This window comes from Ctenocephalides felis, unplaced genomic scaffold (genome assembly GCF_003426905.1).
Source record: "Ctenocephalides felis isolate EL2017-DRISC unplaced genomic scaffold, ASM342690v1 CF-g0.4_SCAFFOLD_00845, whole genome shotgun sequence".
Classification (NCBI taxonomy): Eukaryota; Metazoa; Arthropoda; class Insecta; order Siphonaptera; family Pulicidae; genus Ctenocephalides; species Ctenocephalides felis.
The window spans coordinates 49,594,388-49,611,329 of record NW_020536999.1 but is presented as its reverse complement, the minus strand read 5'-3'; the positions used below and the strand labels follow the sequence as shown (position 1 = coordinate 49,611,329).

The following is a 16,942-nucleotide window of genomic DNA, read 5'->3' as shown; positions in this document are numbered from 1 at the left end:
TGTTTTGCCCCAACCAAACCCTGTAAGACATTTTCAGTTTTAAATAAATGCATAATTTAACTATGTTGATAATAAGTTATTTTAGATTGATATCCAAATAAAAAATCAAGATCTCAAAATTGAGACTAAAAGAGCGCAGTGGAGCTGGTGGTCAGCATGTGAATACAACTGATAGTGCTGTTAGAATTGTTCATATTCCGTCAGGTATAGCTGTTGAATGCCAAACAGATCGATCTCAAATTAAGAATCGAGTATAGCCATGATAAACTTAGAACAAAACTATATGAACAACAAATTACATCACAGGAGACTACCACCAAAAACATAGAAAAATCACAAGTAAGATATTTTTATTTTTAAATAAGTTTTCTTTTCATCATATTAGAATTAAAATAATATGAATTACAGGTAGGGGCTAGTAATCGAAATGAAAAAATTCGTACGTACAATTATAACCAAGATCGTATTACAGATCATAGACTTTCATATAATATTCATAATATTAAAGTTTTTATGGAAGGAGGAGAACCTCTTCAGAAGCTAATTGATAACTTAGACGAAATATCAAGGTTTGAATTATTAGATAAACTAATTCACTCTATACCTGAAAGTTACCCTCTATACAAAAATGCAAACGTAAAATAAAAAAGTTATATTTAATTGAATAATGTTGAAAAGCTTTAATAAGGTTTAAACAATTTATTTTGTAAATTATACATAATTAAAATAGCATTTGGTTACATTATATTTATACACAATTTGAAGACTAAAGGAATAAATAAATAAAATATAAAGTATCTCTGAATTTAAAAATTAATAATTGATAATTAATAACAAATTTGATAATAATGAATAATAAATTATTAATTCAGAACAATAAATCAGTTCTTATTGAAATAATTTTTAAAACAACAACTTTTGAAACATTATTTTACAATTTACATATTTATTTATGAAATAATATTCTGTAACATACGTTCTGTTAAATCAAAGTTGTAAAAAATTAAATAAAACTGTGGGGGCACATTTATGTTTAGTATTTCTTGTTCAATGTGTATTGGGTAGTGATACTATATTTATCTCGGGAAGGAAATATCTAACATTTATTCTTTTCCTGCATTATCCATATTGTAAAATGGACTTAGTTTGCCTCAGCTTCTGCTTTTGTTTCATTATCTGTTTCTGATTGTGTTATTGGAACAACACGTTCATTATCCACCGGCGGGATATTTTTTGTTGGGGCAGTTATAGTTAGTATCCATCTGAAGACAAACTGGACACTACATCAGCCGATTCATGACCTTTTGGCAACATGTAACGCCTCACAAATGACGAGAAATGAATCCATGCTCGTCTTGTTTTTTCCTCATGCTTTCCTTCTACAATTACGTAGTTATCCTTAGTTTTGACCATTATTTCATTGGGCTTGAATTGCTGCACATCTAAGGTAATCTGTCGGATGGATTATGATTAGTATGTCTTGAATTACTTCATAGAGAAAAAAATTAAAACAATGTAATCAGCTTATACTGATGATATTTCTTATGTTTGATAAAATAGTTAATTTTTTTCACACACCTGAAATTTGTCGCTATCTTTTTTTATGGTGGAGAGGACCCCACGTTCGGAAATTTCACTTCTCCAGGGTCTGTAGTAACCCCCTCGAATAATGATGGTGTGTAGCATGTAAGGAAGTTAATAGATCATTTCGATTCAGACCCATTCCGAAATGTTGATCCAAAAGTCGCATTGGGTGGTCATAATCCTCCCACCAATCGTGAAATAACAAGGGTACCAAAGACATTTCTAAATTGAACTGTGTCAGAAACAATTAATAACAATTAATATTGTGCGTTAATAAATGTTAATAATTAGTTATAATGATTATTATATAAATATTTTTCTGCTATTTATAAATATAAATGAAAACGTTTAGAAATCGAGCATATTTTACCTTCATCAATAAAACTAATATTTGCATTATGACTAATATAAGATTTTAAGATTTAATTTCTATATATTATTATAATATTCAATTTATTTTTGTGGTTTGATATTATGCTATAATTCAGCAATTCTAAAATAATTACAAAATATTTGTAATGTTTTGTTTAATTTGTATATTTTTTAAACTTCCCGTTATAGTAATGGGCCGAAAATCGAAAATGATTTTTTTTATATATCTTCACGTTTCAGAGGTTTCTGAACATTTTGGCATACCTCAGAAAATATGGATGTATATCTATGCTTTGTTCGCATTTTTTCTGAACATTTTTTTTGCATATCGAAATAATTCAGATTTTAATTTAATGGCTATTTTAATGGCTTTTTATCTAGCTAAAGTTCTAAAGCTCACTTATATTCTTTAAATAAATAATTTTAACTTTATAATTAAGTTTATTTAATTGTTATAAATATTAGACAATATTACAGTATTTATATAATCAATTTGAAAACATTTAATATTTCTCGAACATTTCGTTACGGTACGGGAAGTTACATCAGCAATTTGCTTAAGGTACGATTTTATAAAAGATTTACTAGGAAGAACAAATATAAAATTGAAACATTTTTATACAAATCACTATAGAAAAATTGTGATATCATAATATCATTAATGTATGAGTGTACAGCACATACTTATAGTACATGTAAAAAAAATAATGGAAGTACAATAGTAGAAGACGTAATATATTGAAGGAAAAATGAAAGAGAATATTTTCAGAGAATTTGTATAGTTATAATAATTTTAATTTTAATAAATTTAGTACAATTATGAGACAACTGCCTACGTTATTTTTTTAATAATAATGGAGTTTATAATGCTTATTTCCAATTTGTTTCTATTTACTATAAGGATGATATCGAATTCATGTGTCGAAACGTATAAAAATAAATAATCTCCACAATTATTTTACCTTTTGGTTTTGATGTTAGTCTCTTAAGATTTTATACATATATCTTTAACTTCAAAATTAATATCCGAATATATATACAAACCTATGCGTGTATATACGTATATTCGTTGGAACGCGTCTCCTCTAAAAGAACGACTAAACCGTTAATGAATGTAGCAATACAATATATTAAAATATTAGATTTCTTACCTATAACTTCTACTTCTCAGAATAATATATTTTTAACTTTTTTATGAAATGTTCTGTAACAAGTTGCAACCGTTTGCAAGGAATGCGCGATGCAACTGCATTTTCACTTTATATATGCGCACAGCGTGTGTCCTATACCCAAGTTGTTCAAACCAAAGGGCGGATAATTAAACTTAGAAATTAATCTTAACTTAATCGAAATTAACTTAAAATTAAACTTTCGAATGAATTGTCTAGAAATAAATATGGTTGGAAAATGATAATCGAAACATCCGAAATAGCTTGGATATATCTAAGTTTTCTGGTTGCAATATGAATCTGGATTTATAATGACTTACTTCAAAATGTTTATTATAGTGATTTTTATTATTAAATTTTTGTTTCACTTTCCACAATTTAATTGAACTGTGTAAGTTATTTGATTTATTTCAAAATTAGTAGCGTTACTGGATGTTTTAAAGACACTGGAAAATCGAATCATATGCGCAGGACAAGGGATGACCTTCTTTTCTGAATCCATAAATTGTTATATTCACTTTTTGCGATGCATTTTATTACTTTACAAGTATAAATAATTTTTAATTTACATACTTATAAAACTTTCTGAAAATAACATAATTTTAAAAATAGATTCCAATGTTTTTGTAAAATATAAATTTCAAATATTGTAACAAATAACTCAAGATTTTACAATATTATTGTATTTTGTATTGTATGAATAATTATTGTACTCAAATACTAAGTATTAATACTAGTATTAATACATACTATAATACATTAAAGTATATATAATTAATTGACTCCAATTCCATCCATATTTATATATAATTCTCATCTTAGGTACAAACTATATTTCTTAATCTCCTGAAATTATTAGGCTTTATTTAACATAAAGCATTTTTGAAAAAGTTTTGAATTGTATTTTTGAACATAATTTAAGTTTTAACAACTATTAGACGTTTTCCAAGTCAATATAGCACGGCGAGTGTAATAGACCTTCATAGATTTCACACAATTTTCTGTTAGTGCCTTCTTAATTATAGTGAAAAATAAGCATAATATTAAAATTTTTAATATCAAAAATGTACCACGTTCTGAAAAACGGGTAGGACTCATAAATCCTTCGAACCGCCTGGATAATTATTTTTAACTATAGTGGTAAAATAAATTTTGTGAAAATCGAAATTATTTTCGAGGAATCCAACATAAACATATTCTACATATAAAAATTAATATACTTAATTTTTATAAACCATGGTAATTTAATTATGGTAATGATGTAATTAATGGTAAAACCATTCGGTACAAAAAGATTAATATTTTCTGTAATAGATCATATTTTTTTCCGAATTTGTTTGTTACTACATATCCAATTAGAACTTAGGCGAATTGTAAAATTTTATAATATATTTTTTAAATGTTCCTTTTTAATTATTTGAAGTGCAAGCGTTGTAATTTGACACAGATGCTCTAGAAGTGCATAAAATTACATGGTCATGCTGTAAATTATTTTATATGTTATTTTAGTTGACAAATTATAAAATGATTTATTCAAATGCTGCTGTGCTCTTGTTGTACGCCAAACAATCACAGTCAGAGGAGTCCGATGCAGAATGCCAAAATGAAGTCAACTTAATAAGTTGACTTATGCCAACTTATAAAGTAAAAATTCGAAACCCAATCACTCATACAAAATTATGTGTATACAGTAATTGTTTTTGAACTAAAATTAAGGAGCAATGTATATATTAAAAAACAATGAATAGCTTACTGTACTTGGTATTATCATATTGTCTCAATATTAATACAAAAACAAGACTTGCACTCAAAATATTTATTTGATACTGCTTAATAAAAAATCATCATAATTATACAAAGTTTTTTTTCAAATATATAAAATTGATTACTAGCATATATACCCATACTTTCATGTTGCGTTTTTTACCAAGTTGCGCGGCAGCTTCATTAATACTAAATTTTTACTGGGCTTCGTTAGATTTTCGAACTTGCGTTGTTTTGGTCTCCAGTTATTCATTTTTTTACAAAGTTTTTGAAATTGTGGAAACTGACAAATTAATTACTAGTTTAGCATATCATGAATTCTTTAAAGAAAACTGCAATTGCAATTTTTTAATGAAGAATATAAATCTTTGAAGAACAAAATTGAACCTCCATATCAATATTAAGCAGTGGTGTTTAATTAAGGAAGGTATGGACATTTTTTTTAAAACTATCGTGACTCCGAAAATAGGTTTTACCCAGGAAAATCCATTTCGACAAGAAACTTTATTTATGTTAAAAAATTAGCTCAGCTGCACGTCTACAAAGCCGACCTAGGACAACTATAACTGCCAGCATAATTTATTCCAAATTTATTACATATATTATTAGTTAGCTAGTCTTTTTGGTAAATATTGCGAATTGTTACTTCATTTTTATTTGTTATAAATTTACTGAATGTCCTATACTGGACAGTTGTAAATAAAAGAGTTAATAAAAAAAAAAAAAAAATTATTTTGTTCTTTTTTTTTAAATCAGTAATCCTAACTTTCGATTTTTACATGCTGTGCTATAGAAAATTTTAATTCAATTTGTTGTGTTTTTAGCACGACGCCACATGGGTGGGTGGGGTGGTGTATATAATATAAATTGAATTTAATTAAATTATATCCTATTTTGTTCTGTTATTTGCAAATTATAACAACGCAACTATTCATATTATTTTCCCATTTTGAATAGTAATAGTAACTTTGCAAAATAGACTGAAATGGTATGTTCAGGACCGGATTTTAGAAATCTCATTTTTCTCATTAAAATAACTATTGATTGCAAAAAATTATCACGCATTACATACTTTTTCTATGCACAGATATAATTTTTTTATAAATTTTCAAGTTTTGCCGCCCCGGGCATAGCTCCGACTGCTCCTACTGTAAATTCAGCACCTGGTTATTCAGCACAAATGTTGCATATGATATAATGGTATACCAGCCCTAAAATAAATTTTTGATTTACAATTGTACATTGAAATGAACTAATAAGTATTGTTATATAATAAAACAATAAGACAATAAGTTATATTTTACAAATGATAGTTTTGATGCTCGACTCCTATCACCGGCTATCACTAATGTTCATTCGAAAATTGATAAAATACATTCTGAGTTTTGCACGTACCACGTTATATAACCACCGGCTTATTGATCAATTGAACAGTTTACTAGTACTTGTATTATGATCGTCGTGTTTTGGCCTTGATGCAAATAATGCTATTAATAGTTCTGAGCTCTGTTATTTGATAACATTGCATATGCAATGTAAACATTATCTACGTGCAATTTGAACGCGATGTACTACTAGCTTGTTGCAAACAAAACGCATTATTCAAAATTAAGAAAAATAGAAATGATTTAAAATAGAAAAATATTAAATACATAGTAGGTATTTACCAAATTTGATTGTGTAATTTTATTAAATTTTAGTTTTAAAGGTACAATGATTTAAAATTTTTGGGTGCGGTTGATGCATGATTCATTTCAATGTACAATTGTAAATCAAAATTTTATTTATCTAAAATTAGTAATATATATATATATATATATATATATAAATATATAAAATACATATATATTATATAAAATATTTATATTAAAATAGCAGATACCCATGAAGAATTAAAAAACGCACATTACAAAACACTTGTTTATTGATATATGATATAATATATGAACACGTACACTAATAAAGTGTATTAAATAAAAAATAATACTTCATTAATGAATCATCGGAATGAAATACTCAGTCTTCTGTATCAAACAGACTTATTTCTTAATGGCCTGTTGCTCTTTGGCTGGGCCGGCTTGGGTAATGGGGACCACTCGTTCTGCTGCAGCTGGAAGGGCCTTCTTGGGCGCTGTTATGGTCAATACTCCATCCGAGGACAAACTAGATACTACATCGGCAGCATCGTGATTTCTGGGCAAGACATATCGTCGAACAAAATGACGGGAAATATATCCGTGCTCATCTTGTTTTTCTTCATGCTTGCCTTCCACAATTACGCAATTGTCCTTTGTTTTTACGGTGATTTCTTTTGGTTTGAATTGCTGAACGTCTAAGGTCACCTGAGGAAAGAATTATCAATTAGTTCTCAGTTTATTTAGGTGAACTGTTAGAACCTGATATTGTCAACTTACTTGGAATTTATCTTTGTCAGCAACGATGGTCGACGAGGAATCGTCAGCAGTAATTTCATTCCTCCAAGGTCTGTAATAACCGCCACGGAAGAGGGATGGAGTTGCCCGCAGATTAGTAATAAGATCATTTCGATTTAGGCCCATTCCGAAATGTTGGTCCATGAGGCGCATTGGATGGTCGTAATCCTCCCACCAATCGTGAAACAACAATGGTACGAGAGACATGGTTCAAATGAGTAATCTGTAACGAAAATCGAAAATACAATTAATTAAACTGTTTACATTCTGGAAAGTTCTGGTATGATAATCCTTGTTCAATAAACACCAAAAATACAACTAGAATTTCAAACACGAGAGACAAAAAAAAAAATCCATTAACAACCGCAAAAAAACGTTTCGTACACTTCACTAATAGTAAATGTATTTAAAACTCACCTGATATAGTGGAAATAATCCAAATTATACAAATACTTTTTTTCACAAACAAACTTTATTTGGTATATATCAGCAGCTGCTTTCCTTTAGCTCGTCTAGTTGTAAACTGATGTTATGACGCAGTTCGGCCGGCTTTATATACGCCGCCGGCTGAATGCCCTCTAGAGTACTCTGGAAACAACTAGAACATTCCATATATTTGATATTTGTTTTGAAAACTTTACTACAATTGCAAATTATGCATCATAGAAATATACATTGTAATTATAGAACTTATTAAAATTTTAATTATATATACATAAAAATATTTAAAAAATAGATTGTTATTTTTGCTTCAAGGCGATTGAAATAGATTTATCGTGAAAATAATTAGAAATAGAATTATAAAATTTTAATTTTAATTTTTCATGACACATACATAATTTATAACATGTATAATATTTGCACACTCACACACATATAAATAAATAAATAAATAATAATTATATATATATATAATAATAAAAATAATTATAAATAATATTATTATCAGAAATAGTATTATAAAATTTTAATTTCAATTCTTCATGACACATACCTAATTTATAACATGTATAATATAAATAATTTTTACACACTCACACACTCATAAATAAATAAATAATAATAAAAATAATTGTAATTGTTCCATAAGGTTTCGAGTACCAATTTGATTTTTTTTTAGTGATCAGAACTACTAGAAATAGCATAAGATTTAATATAAAAATATATTAAACTTATCATAAAATAAATAAAAACATATCAAAATTCAATTTGATCAGTGTAATTTTCAAACTTAGTTTTTATCTTACTTTATAATGTTTATGATAAATTTATTACATTTTTATATAATTTGTTAAACCAGTTTATGTTGTATTGTCCACTAAAGAAAAGCCAAATTGGGCCTCGCAACGTATAGATCTATTAAAATTAATTTAAAAAATATATTTTAGTTTCTGTTTTATATTTATTAATAAATGTTTTTATTGATAAATATAAAACGTATAGATCTATTACAATATATTTTTTAAATAAATTCTAATGGATCTATACGTTTCGAGGCCCAATTTGGCTTTTCTTTAGTGGACAAAACAACAAAAAATGGCTTAACAAATAATATAAAAATGTAATAAATTCATCATAAACATTATAAAGTAATATAAAACCTAGTGTTGAAAATAATACAGATCAAATTGTATTTTGAAGTGTTTTAATTTATTTTAATATATTTACTAAATTTAATATATTTTTGTAGTTTTGTCCACTAAAGAGGAGTCAAATTGAAACTCAAAACGTATGGATTTATTAAAATTATATCATAATATATATTATATTACATTATTTGTCCAGATATGCACTATAAAATAATGCTATAGCATTATAAATGATAATTATCTGGACCATATCTGGACAGTGGTCTGTTTAAGAAGTTTTTGTTATTATTATTTCCATTAATAGCATAACATTCTCATTTGATTAATCATTTATAAACAGATAGCAAAAATAGTTATATATATATATATATATATATATATATATATATATATATATATTTATGGTTATTGTATGTGTGCAATTTAAATCAAATAATTCATTAGTAATCGACCTTGTCTAGATTTAGAACATAATTATTGTTTGTTGCATTTTTGCATTATGTAATTGATGTGTGCAGTGCGTTTGCGCTTGCATAGATAAATAATAATATTATTATTATCAGAAACTTATCAATACGAAGAAACACGTGTTATATAAATATTATTATAATTCAAATACATTACCTACACTGGTGAAAAATACAATGATTATTTTTAATCAATATTTTTAATTGAATTAACACTTACAGAATTTTATTGAAATGACAATGCATATTTCATTAAATATACTTTACATGATTATTTTATAATGCATTAAAGTTTAATTAATTAATTTAATAAATAATTGAAGTTTTGTTTTAACTAGTACCTCTGCTACGGTACTAAAAATGCGGCATTGACAAAAGTTTTTTTTTTATTTATTTATTTGGCTTCATAAACATTACTGTACATTAGCCAAAGGATTAATATATTCTTTACCAAATTACCTACAGATTCTTTGAATGTATCTTGTGGTGTATGACATCGTGCTTTAAGGCAAATTGCTGAAACTTCTCGTACCAAAAATTAAATTCTTTAAAGAAGATTAATTAATTCTAAACTTAGAAAAATAAATTTTTGTGAAATATAACATGTTTCAAAAACATTGCTTTTATTGAAAAAAAGACTTTTTGAATAAAAACGATTTTTTTATATTTTGAAGTATTTTGGAGATTTTGAACTTTTTTTTGGAAAATATCAAAATATCGCAGCGCGTAAGCATCGCGACGCAATAGTTGCCAAACGATGTTACGGAACCCATAAAAATGAAAACAAAATTTATATTTATTATTAAAATATCTATAAAACATCTGATAATTTGATGTGCATATGTCTAATGATTATTTTTGTCCGCGAAATGGTATTTTTTTAATAGATCTTCCAAACCGCTAGACCTGCCTTATCAAAAATTCAATCATTTTAAATTTTTATAAAAAAGATTCAAATATTGGTTGTCAAATGGGTTAAAATTTAATTAAGTGGCGTTTAAATATATAATTAAATTATAAATATATATATATATATATATATATATATATATAATCACTATAAATAATTTCATATTTGCCTATCAAATTGTGAAATTAAACTCAAAATTTGGGTAAAATATGAGATTGAAGACAAGAGATTAGTATAGAATCCATAATTCGATTGAGTTTAATATTTGCATCGCAATTTAATGGTTTATTTGGTAGATAAATATATAATTAAATTATATATATATATATATATATAATCACTATAAATAATTTCATATTTGCCTATAAAATTGCAAAATTGGACTCAAAATATGGGTAAAATATGAGATTGAAGTCAAGAGATCAGTATACTCGTAATATCCATAATTCAATTGAGTTTACTATTTGCATCGCAATTTAATTGTTTATTTGGTAGATAAACTTATTACAGACTTAAATATTTCTTAGAATTGATTGATAAGACAACATTATTATAGGAGCATATAATAATAGAAAAGTTTACATATATTCTTCGAATTGTAATTACTAGTATTTTAGATTAAGTTATTAATGTTTTACAATTTGTTCTCGAAAGATGCGATATTATATTTAAACTTATTTCTTTAAAAACAAAATTTCTATGATATTTTTTCTAGAACTTTGTAATACAATAAGAAAGTTCTAGGGGTTCTAGGACTTTCTAGCACCTGCATCAGATTCGATCGCCGAATCGTCGGGAAAGTTCTAGCAAGGGAACACTCCACATGGTTCGAGCATATTCTATCCGCTATATATATAACGGTTCGATTCAAGAGATAACCAGTTCAAATAAAACATTGAGACCATACGTGAAAACAGCAACAGCCAAACAAATTGTGACTATTAAGTCTTAAAGTGCAAGTTAAAGGGTACTAATTTTAAAAGAAACAAAAATCGAAGGAAACATGTCTCTCGTACCACTGTTTTTCCGCGACTGGTGGGATGACTTTGATCATCCAATGAGGCTCATGGATCAACATTTTGGAATGGGCTTAAATCGAAATGATCTTTTAACCTCCTTACATGCTACACCATCATTATTCCGAGGAGGATACTATAGACCGTGGAGAAATGAAATTTCTGCTCAAGATTCTGCTTCAACGATCACTGCAGACGAAAACAAGTTTCAAGTAAGAATCAGATTTTAATTCTAATAAATATTTTTTCTATCTAACTAAAATTTTACTTCTATTTTACTAATTAATTTTTCCCTCGCAGGTGACTTTAGATGTTCAGCAGTTCAAGCCCAAAGAAATAACTGTGAAAACCAAGGATAATTTTGTGATTGTAGAAGGCAAACATGAAGAACAGCAAGATGAACATGGTTACATATCACGACATTTTGTGAGGCGTTATATGCTGCCTGAAAATCATGAACCAGCTGATGTCGTGTCCAGCTTGTCTTCAGATGGTGTTTTGACCATAACAGCCCCAAAACGAGCTTTGCCACCTGCAGAATCTGAGAAAAAAGAAGCCATTAAATGAAATCTTTTTTCCTGTGTAATTCAATATTTTTAAGCTAAATGTACTGATAGATGTATTACAATAAGTTATTTTTTATGAAAGATATTGTTCAATACTAATTGAAATAGATTATAAGTATTTCACTACATTTATATCCTATTTTTCTACACCATGAAATTCTGTATTGTGTGTAAATCATTATTTTTAAGTTAAATGTACTGATAGATGTATTACAATAAAATTATTTTTCTATGATACATATTGTTTTTTTATTTAGTGAATGTTTCTTATCAAAATACTATGTACTATTTAAAAACAGTTTCTGCCTGATATGCGGTCCTTTTTACCCCACGGCAAGGTGAGGTGTGCTTGGCATTGTGACTGGACATTGTCTGGACAGTTCACAGTAATACATAACATAAGTAATGTTATGTATTGTGAAATGATAGATGTTATGTCATAACTTTTATTCAAAATAATTTAATTTTACAAGGTTAATTTTAGTTGTTGTGGTTTTGTAACGATAAACTATATACTAATCGTTTTTTTGTGGTGAACTTGTTAAGGTATGAATTTTTTCTAAACATTAAAATATATTTTTAAAATGTTTAACACATTTGTTTGCGATTTTTGTTCAATTTAACTTACGTTAATTATTTTTTTTATTGTTTTAACAACAATCAGAACTCTCACTTTACATGTTCTATAAGCTGTTTGTTGAAGACTTATAACCTAACGCATTTTATTAGAGGCAACCCATCGGTTTACCATTCTCCTATGTGCGGGGTTTAAATTAGCTCTTACGTTTAATAGTTATCATATGAATTAGTATTTCTGAATGATGATAAAAATGTCGAAACGTGTAAAATAAATACCTTTTTATTATTTCCTATGATTTTATTTTGGCTGCTACCATTTGTAGAATATATATTAATATATTTTATTAGCATCATCATTAATATGTTGATTTCTAAAAATTTAGAACATAATTACAAATAAAATATAATATATAATAAAGGTAAAATACGATTGAAATAATTATAGTTTTATGAGATTATAAAACTTTAGCATGCGGATTTTTTCACGAAATTTGGAAACTTTGTTTGATTCATCTTTGATGAACTTTTGGTATGCTCTCGTATAATTTGTTAATAGTAGAAATCTTTGAACGATTGTACTAAAATTATTGGTGCGATTCAAATTTGATTTTATTTCAACAGAATTAGATTATATTAATATTTATATTAGAGCCCCGGATGCAAATTTGCGTTTAGAACAACTCTATATCAAGCAGTAGTGGTATCAATTTCCACTTAAATGCATATCATAATATGGTATATGCAAATAAAAATAGATTATGATGCAATAAGTTAAAATGTATCATCACTATTAGAAAAACTATATTATGAGACATCTTTTAGTAATAATTATGAGTTCCGGTTCAGATCCGCGGTTCGGACAACTCGATCTGAAGCAGTAATGGTAACAATTTCTACTTGAATGCATATAATATATTTGCAATTAAAAATAGACCATGATGCAATAAGTTAACATATATCATCACTATTAGAACGAATTATCATGAGACGTCTTCTAGTAATAATTACGAGCTCCGAGTTCAAATCCGCGATATCCGTTGATATCGGACAACTCGATATCAACAAGTAGTGTGAACAATTTTTACTAGAGTGTAGATCATAATATATTTGCAATTAAAAATAGATCATGATGCAATAAGTTGAAATATATCATCACTATAAAAAAGAATTATCATGAGACGTCTTCTAGTAATAATCACGAGTCCCGAGTTCAAATCCGCGTTTCGGACAACTTGATATCAACTTGTAGTGTGAACAATTTTTACTAGATTGTAGATCATAATATAATTGCAAATAAAAATAGATCATAATGCAATAAGTTAACATATATCATCACTATTAGAAAGAATTATCATGAGACGTCTTCTAGTAATAATCACGAGTCCCGAGTTCAAGTTTGCGTTTCGGGCAAGTCGATATCAAGAAGTATTAGGAGCAATTTTTACTAGATTGTAGATCACAATATATTTGCAAATGAAAACAGATTATGATGCAATAAATTAAAATATATTATCACTATTAGAAATAATTATTATGAGACATCTTCTAGTAATAATCACAAGTCCCGAGTTCAAATCCGCGTTTCGGACAACTCGATATCAAGAAGTAATAGTAACAATTTTTACTGATTTACTTTGTATATCATAATATATTTGCAAATGAAAATACATCATCATGCCATAAGTTAAAATATATCATCACTATTAGAAAAAATTATCATGAGACGTCTTCTAGTAATAATCACGAGTCCCGAGTTCAAATCCGCGTTTCGGACAACTCGATATCGAGAAGTAGTGAGAACAATTTTTACTGGATTACAAGTAGATCATAATTTATTTGCAAATGAAAATAGATCATCATGCAATAAGTTAAAATATATCATCATTATTAGAAAGAATTATCATGAGATGTCTGCTAGTAATAATCAAGAGTCCCGAGTTCAAATCCGCATTTTGGACAACTCGATATCAAGAAGTAGTGGGAACAATTTTTACTAGATTGTAGATTATAATATATTTGCAAATGAAAATAGATCATGATGCAATAAATTAAAATATATCATCACTATTAGACAGAATTTTCATGAGACGTCTTCTAGTAATAATCACGAGTCCCGAGTTCGAATCCGAGTTTCGGATAACTCGATATCAAGAAGTAGTGGGAACAATTTTTACTTGTTTTGCTTTGTAAATCATAATATATTTGCAAATAAAAATAGATCATGATGCAATAAGTTAAAATATATCATCACTCTGAGAAAGAATTATCATGGGAAATCTTCTAGTAATAATCACAAGTCCCGAGTTCAAATCCGCGTTTCGGACAACTCGATATCAAGAAGTAGTGGGAACAATTTTCACTAGATTGTAGATCACAATATTTTAGCAAATGAAAATAGATCATGATGCATCATTATTAGAAAATACTATCATTGGAACGACTCCAGTATAAAATACGTGAATATTGCAATTTATATCTTATAATTAAAAAAAAAAATATGATAACAAAAACAATTTAAAACGATATAGATTAGGAGAACTGCTTTTGAGACTCTGGTTTTAGCTGAAATAATTATAAGGAGATTTTATTTGGATATACAGAAATACAACACTTAAAAATATTTTGTGTATATTTATTAATTAAACATACATCCTAATTATATCAAATATCACAAAACTTAATAAAAATTAATAAATATAACAATTATAACTACATAAATATATTTTTTATATTACAAATCAGTATTTAAACTACATGTTTATAATGACATTAGTTCTTAATAGCCTCTTTGTTCTCCATTTGTGTTATAGAGACAACCCTTTCATTTTCATCTTCTGGTAAAACGCGTTTTGGTGCCGTGATGGTCAAGACACCATCTGATGATAAATTGGAGACAACATCAGATGCTTCGTGATTTTGGGGCAACATAAATCGTCTTACAAAATGACGGGTGACAAAACCATGTTCATCTTGTTTTTCTTCATGTTTGCCTTCAACAATCACACAATTGTTCTTCGTTTTGACAGTTATTTCTTTTGGCTTGAATTGTTGCACATCCAAAGTAATCTGTGGAATAAGGAAACTCAATTAGCGCTTGATATGAAATAAAAACTAAAACTAATAAAACTTTTTTCACTAATACTTACTTGAAATTTATCTTTGTCTGTTGTTACGGATGAAGCAACATCTTTGACAGAAATTTCGTTGTCCCAGGATTTGAAAAAGTTATCACGAAATACAGATGTTGCACTTAGAGGTGTGAAAAAATCATGACGAAGGGCCATCGAGTTGAAATGATGGTCCATCATCCGCATCATGCGCCAAAATGGTACAAGAGACATGATTTCTAATTTTTTATAAAACTGAAAAAACAAATAAAAATTAAAGTGTCAATGAATATCAATTGATTTTAAAGTATTTGAATTATAATAATTAGATTAGTTAGCTAATATATGGGTAAATCGCAGAGAATTTATTCAATTTGTAATTCGGAATATGTACTTATTACAAATTGCGCATTTGCACTAATCCATTCATTAATAATTCAATTGAAATTTATATTATATATAAAAATTATTCTTACCTTATTGTTTGATAAATTGTTGAAGTAGTTTCGAAGGTTTTTTTAATAAAATCGCCTCGTTCGGTTTTAAAAAAAAATCGCAAAAATTTTCTTTCACTATCGTGTGATCTGATGCAACTCTCTTCATAAACTGATGCAATTTTAGAAAAGACTCCAACTATATATACGCCTAGCGAATATACCTGAATATACTAGCATATTCTGTTCTAGATATTTCTCGTATGTTCTCTATGTAGCTGATGCAACTACTGTGGTACATTCTAGTATTGAATGTTCGAATTGGTTCGAGAAATGCATAATACGCCTTTGAATCGATCCAAAGATAATTCTTTAAATTTTTATTTTATAATTTTTTTATTATGCACAATTTATATACATGCTCAAATCAAATTTTATTTTCTGAAAATTTTTATATCTCTAATAAATTCAGCGGTTTTGTTAATAGTGCTCCTAAATACATAAGGTTATGAATTATATATCTGATAGTTAATGGTACATGTATAATTTGCCTAATAATCAATTCAAACACAATTTGCCTTAATTTGATAGAGGAGATAGTATCATGTAAACGTAATTTAATAAAACCGCATGTATATATACATATAAAAATATTGGGCATCTATCCTAAAAATATATTTATTGTCAAACTTTTCGGATACTGTTTTGACCCATCTGCAGTGCATACAAATAATTTAAAGAAAAACACAGAAAAAACAAAAAAAATATATCGGTTTATATAACAATAAGTTATAAAAACGAACAATAAATTAATAAAAACGAAAATTAAATAATTGAAAAGATTTAAAAATCTCTTCTTATCAAAATATGTTATTCCTTTGGAATGTGTTTAACAAGTCAAGTAATCTGACAATAAATACATTCTTCTTTCTTTTAGAACTTTAGCCAGAATC

General features: G+C 27.2%; 4 protein-coding genes and 1 pseudogene across 4 annotated transcripts; 2 read left to right on the top strand and 3 right to left on the bottom strand.

Annotated features, from left to right (window-relative positions):
- Positions 1-85: 85 nt before the first annotated feature.
- Positions 86-766, top strand: LOC113384922 (peptide chain release factor 1-like, mitochondrial; the record flags this gene model as incomplete). Its single annotated transcript, XM_026622703.1, is given in 4 exon segments — positions 86-136; positions 138-250; positions 252-339; positions 409-766. Coding segments are annotated over 4 exon segments (489 nt in total), but the record flags the coding sequence as incomplete, so codon positions are not given.
- Positions 767-1,021: 255 nt separating this feature from the next.
- On the bottom strand, positions 1,022-3,125 carry LOC113364289 (annotated as a pseudogene).
- A 3,713-nt stretch (positions 3,126-6,838) lies between these two features.
- Positions 6,839-7,881, bottom strand: LOC113364290 (protein lethal(2)essential for life-like). Its single transcript, XM_026606779.1, has 3 exons — positions 7,739-7,881; positions 7,304-7,544; positions 6,839-7,231 (listed from the first exon to the last, which is right to left on the bottom strand). Exons 2-3 carry the CDS (start codon positions 7,526-7,528, stop codon positions 6,929-6,931), a joined length of 528 nt encoding a protein of 175 aa, XP_026462564.1. The 5' UTR covers positions 7,529-7,544; positions 7,739-7,881; the 3' UTR covers positions 6,839-6,928.
- Positions 7,882-11,248: 3,367 nt separating this feature from the next.
- LOC113384918 (protein lethal(2)essential for life-like) lies at positions 11,249-11,870 on the top strand. Its single transcript, XM_026622695.1, has 2 exons — positions 11,249-11,515; positions 11,604-11,870. The coding sequence occupies exons 1-2, from the start codon at positions 11,291-11,293 to the stop codon at positions 11,868-11,870; spliced, it is 492 nt and encodes a 163-aa protein (XP_026478480.1). The 5' UTR covers positions 11,249-11,290.
- Positions 11,871-15,217: 3,347 nt separating this feature from the next.
- LOC113364295 (protein lethal(2)essential for life-like) lies at positions 15,218-16,153 on the bottom strand. Its single transcript, XM_026606784.1, has 3 exons — positions 16,032-16,153; positions 15,595-15,810; positions 15,218-15,514 (listed from the first exon to the last, which is right to left on the bottom strand). The coding sequence occupies exons 2-3, from the start codon at positions 15,787-15,789 to the stop codon at positions 15,218-15,220; spliced, it is 492 nt and encodes a 163-aa protein (XP_026462569.1). The 5' UTR covers positions 15,790-15,810; positions 16,032-16,153.
- Positions 16,154-16,942: the final 789 nt, after the last annotated feature.

Coding starts and splice junctions, on each gene's coding strand:
- LOC113364290 (XM_026606779.1), bottom strand. CDS start 7,528: ATGTCTCTCGTACCATTGTTGTTTCACGATTGGTGGGAGGATTACGAC. Junction 7,232..7,303: donor CTGACAAAGATAAATTCCAA/GTAAGTTGACAA, acceptor TTCTTTCCTCAG/GTGACCTTAGACGTTCAGCA.
- LOC113384918 (XM_026622695.1), top strand. CDS start 11,291: ATGTCTCTCGTACCACTGTTTTTCCGCGACTGGTGGGATGACTTTGAT. Junction 11,516..11,603: donor CAGACGAAAACAAGTTTCAA/GTAAGAATCAGA, acceptor TTTCCCTCGCAG/GTGACTTTAGATGTTCAGCA.
- LOC113364295 (XM_026606784.1), bottom strand. CDS start 15,789: ATGTCTCTTGTACCATTTTGGCGCATGATGCGGATGATGGACCATCAT. Junction 15,515..15,594: donor CAGACAAAGATAAATTTCAA/GTAAGTATTAGT, acceptor CTTATTCCACAG/ATTACTTTGGATGTGCAACA.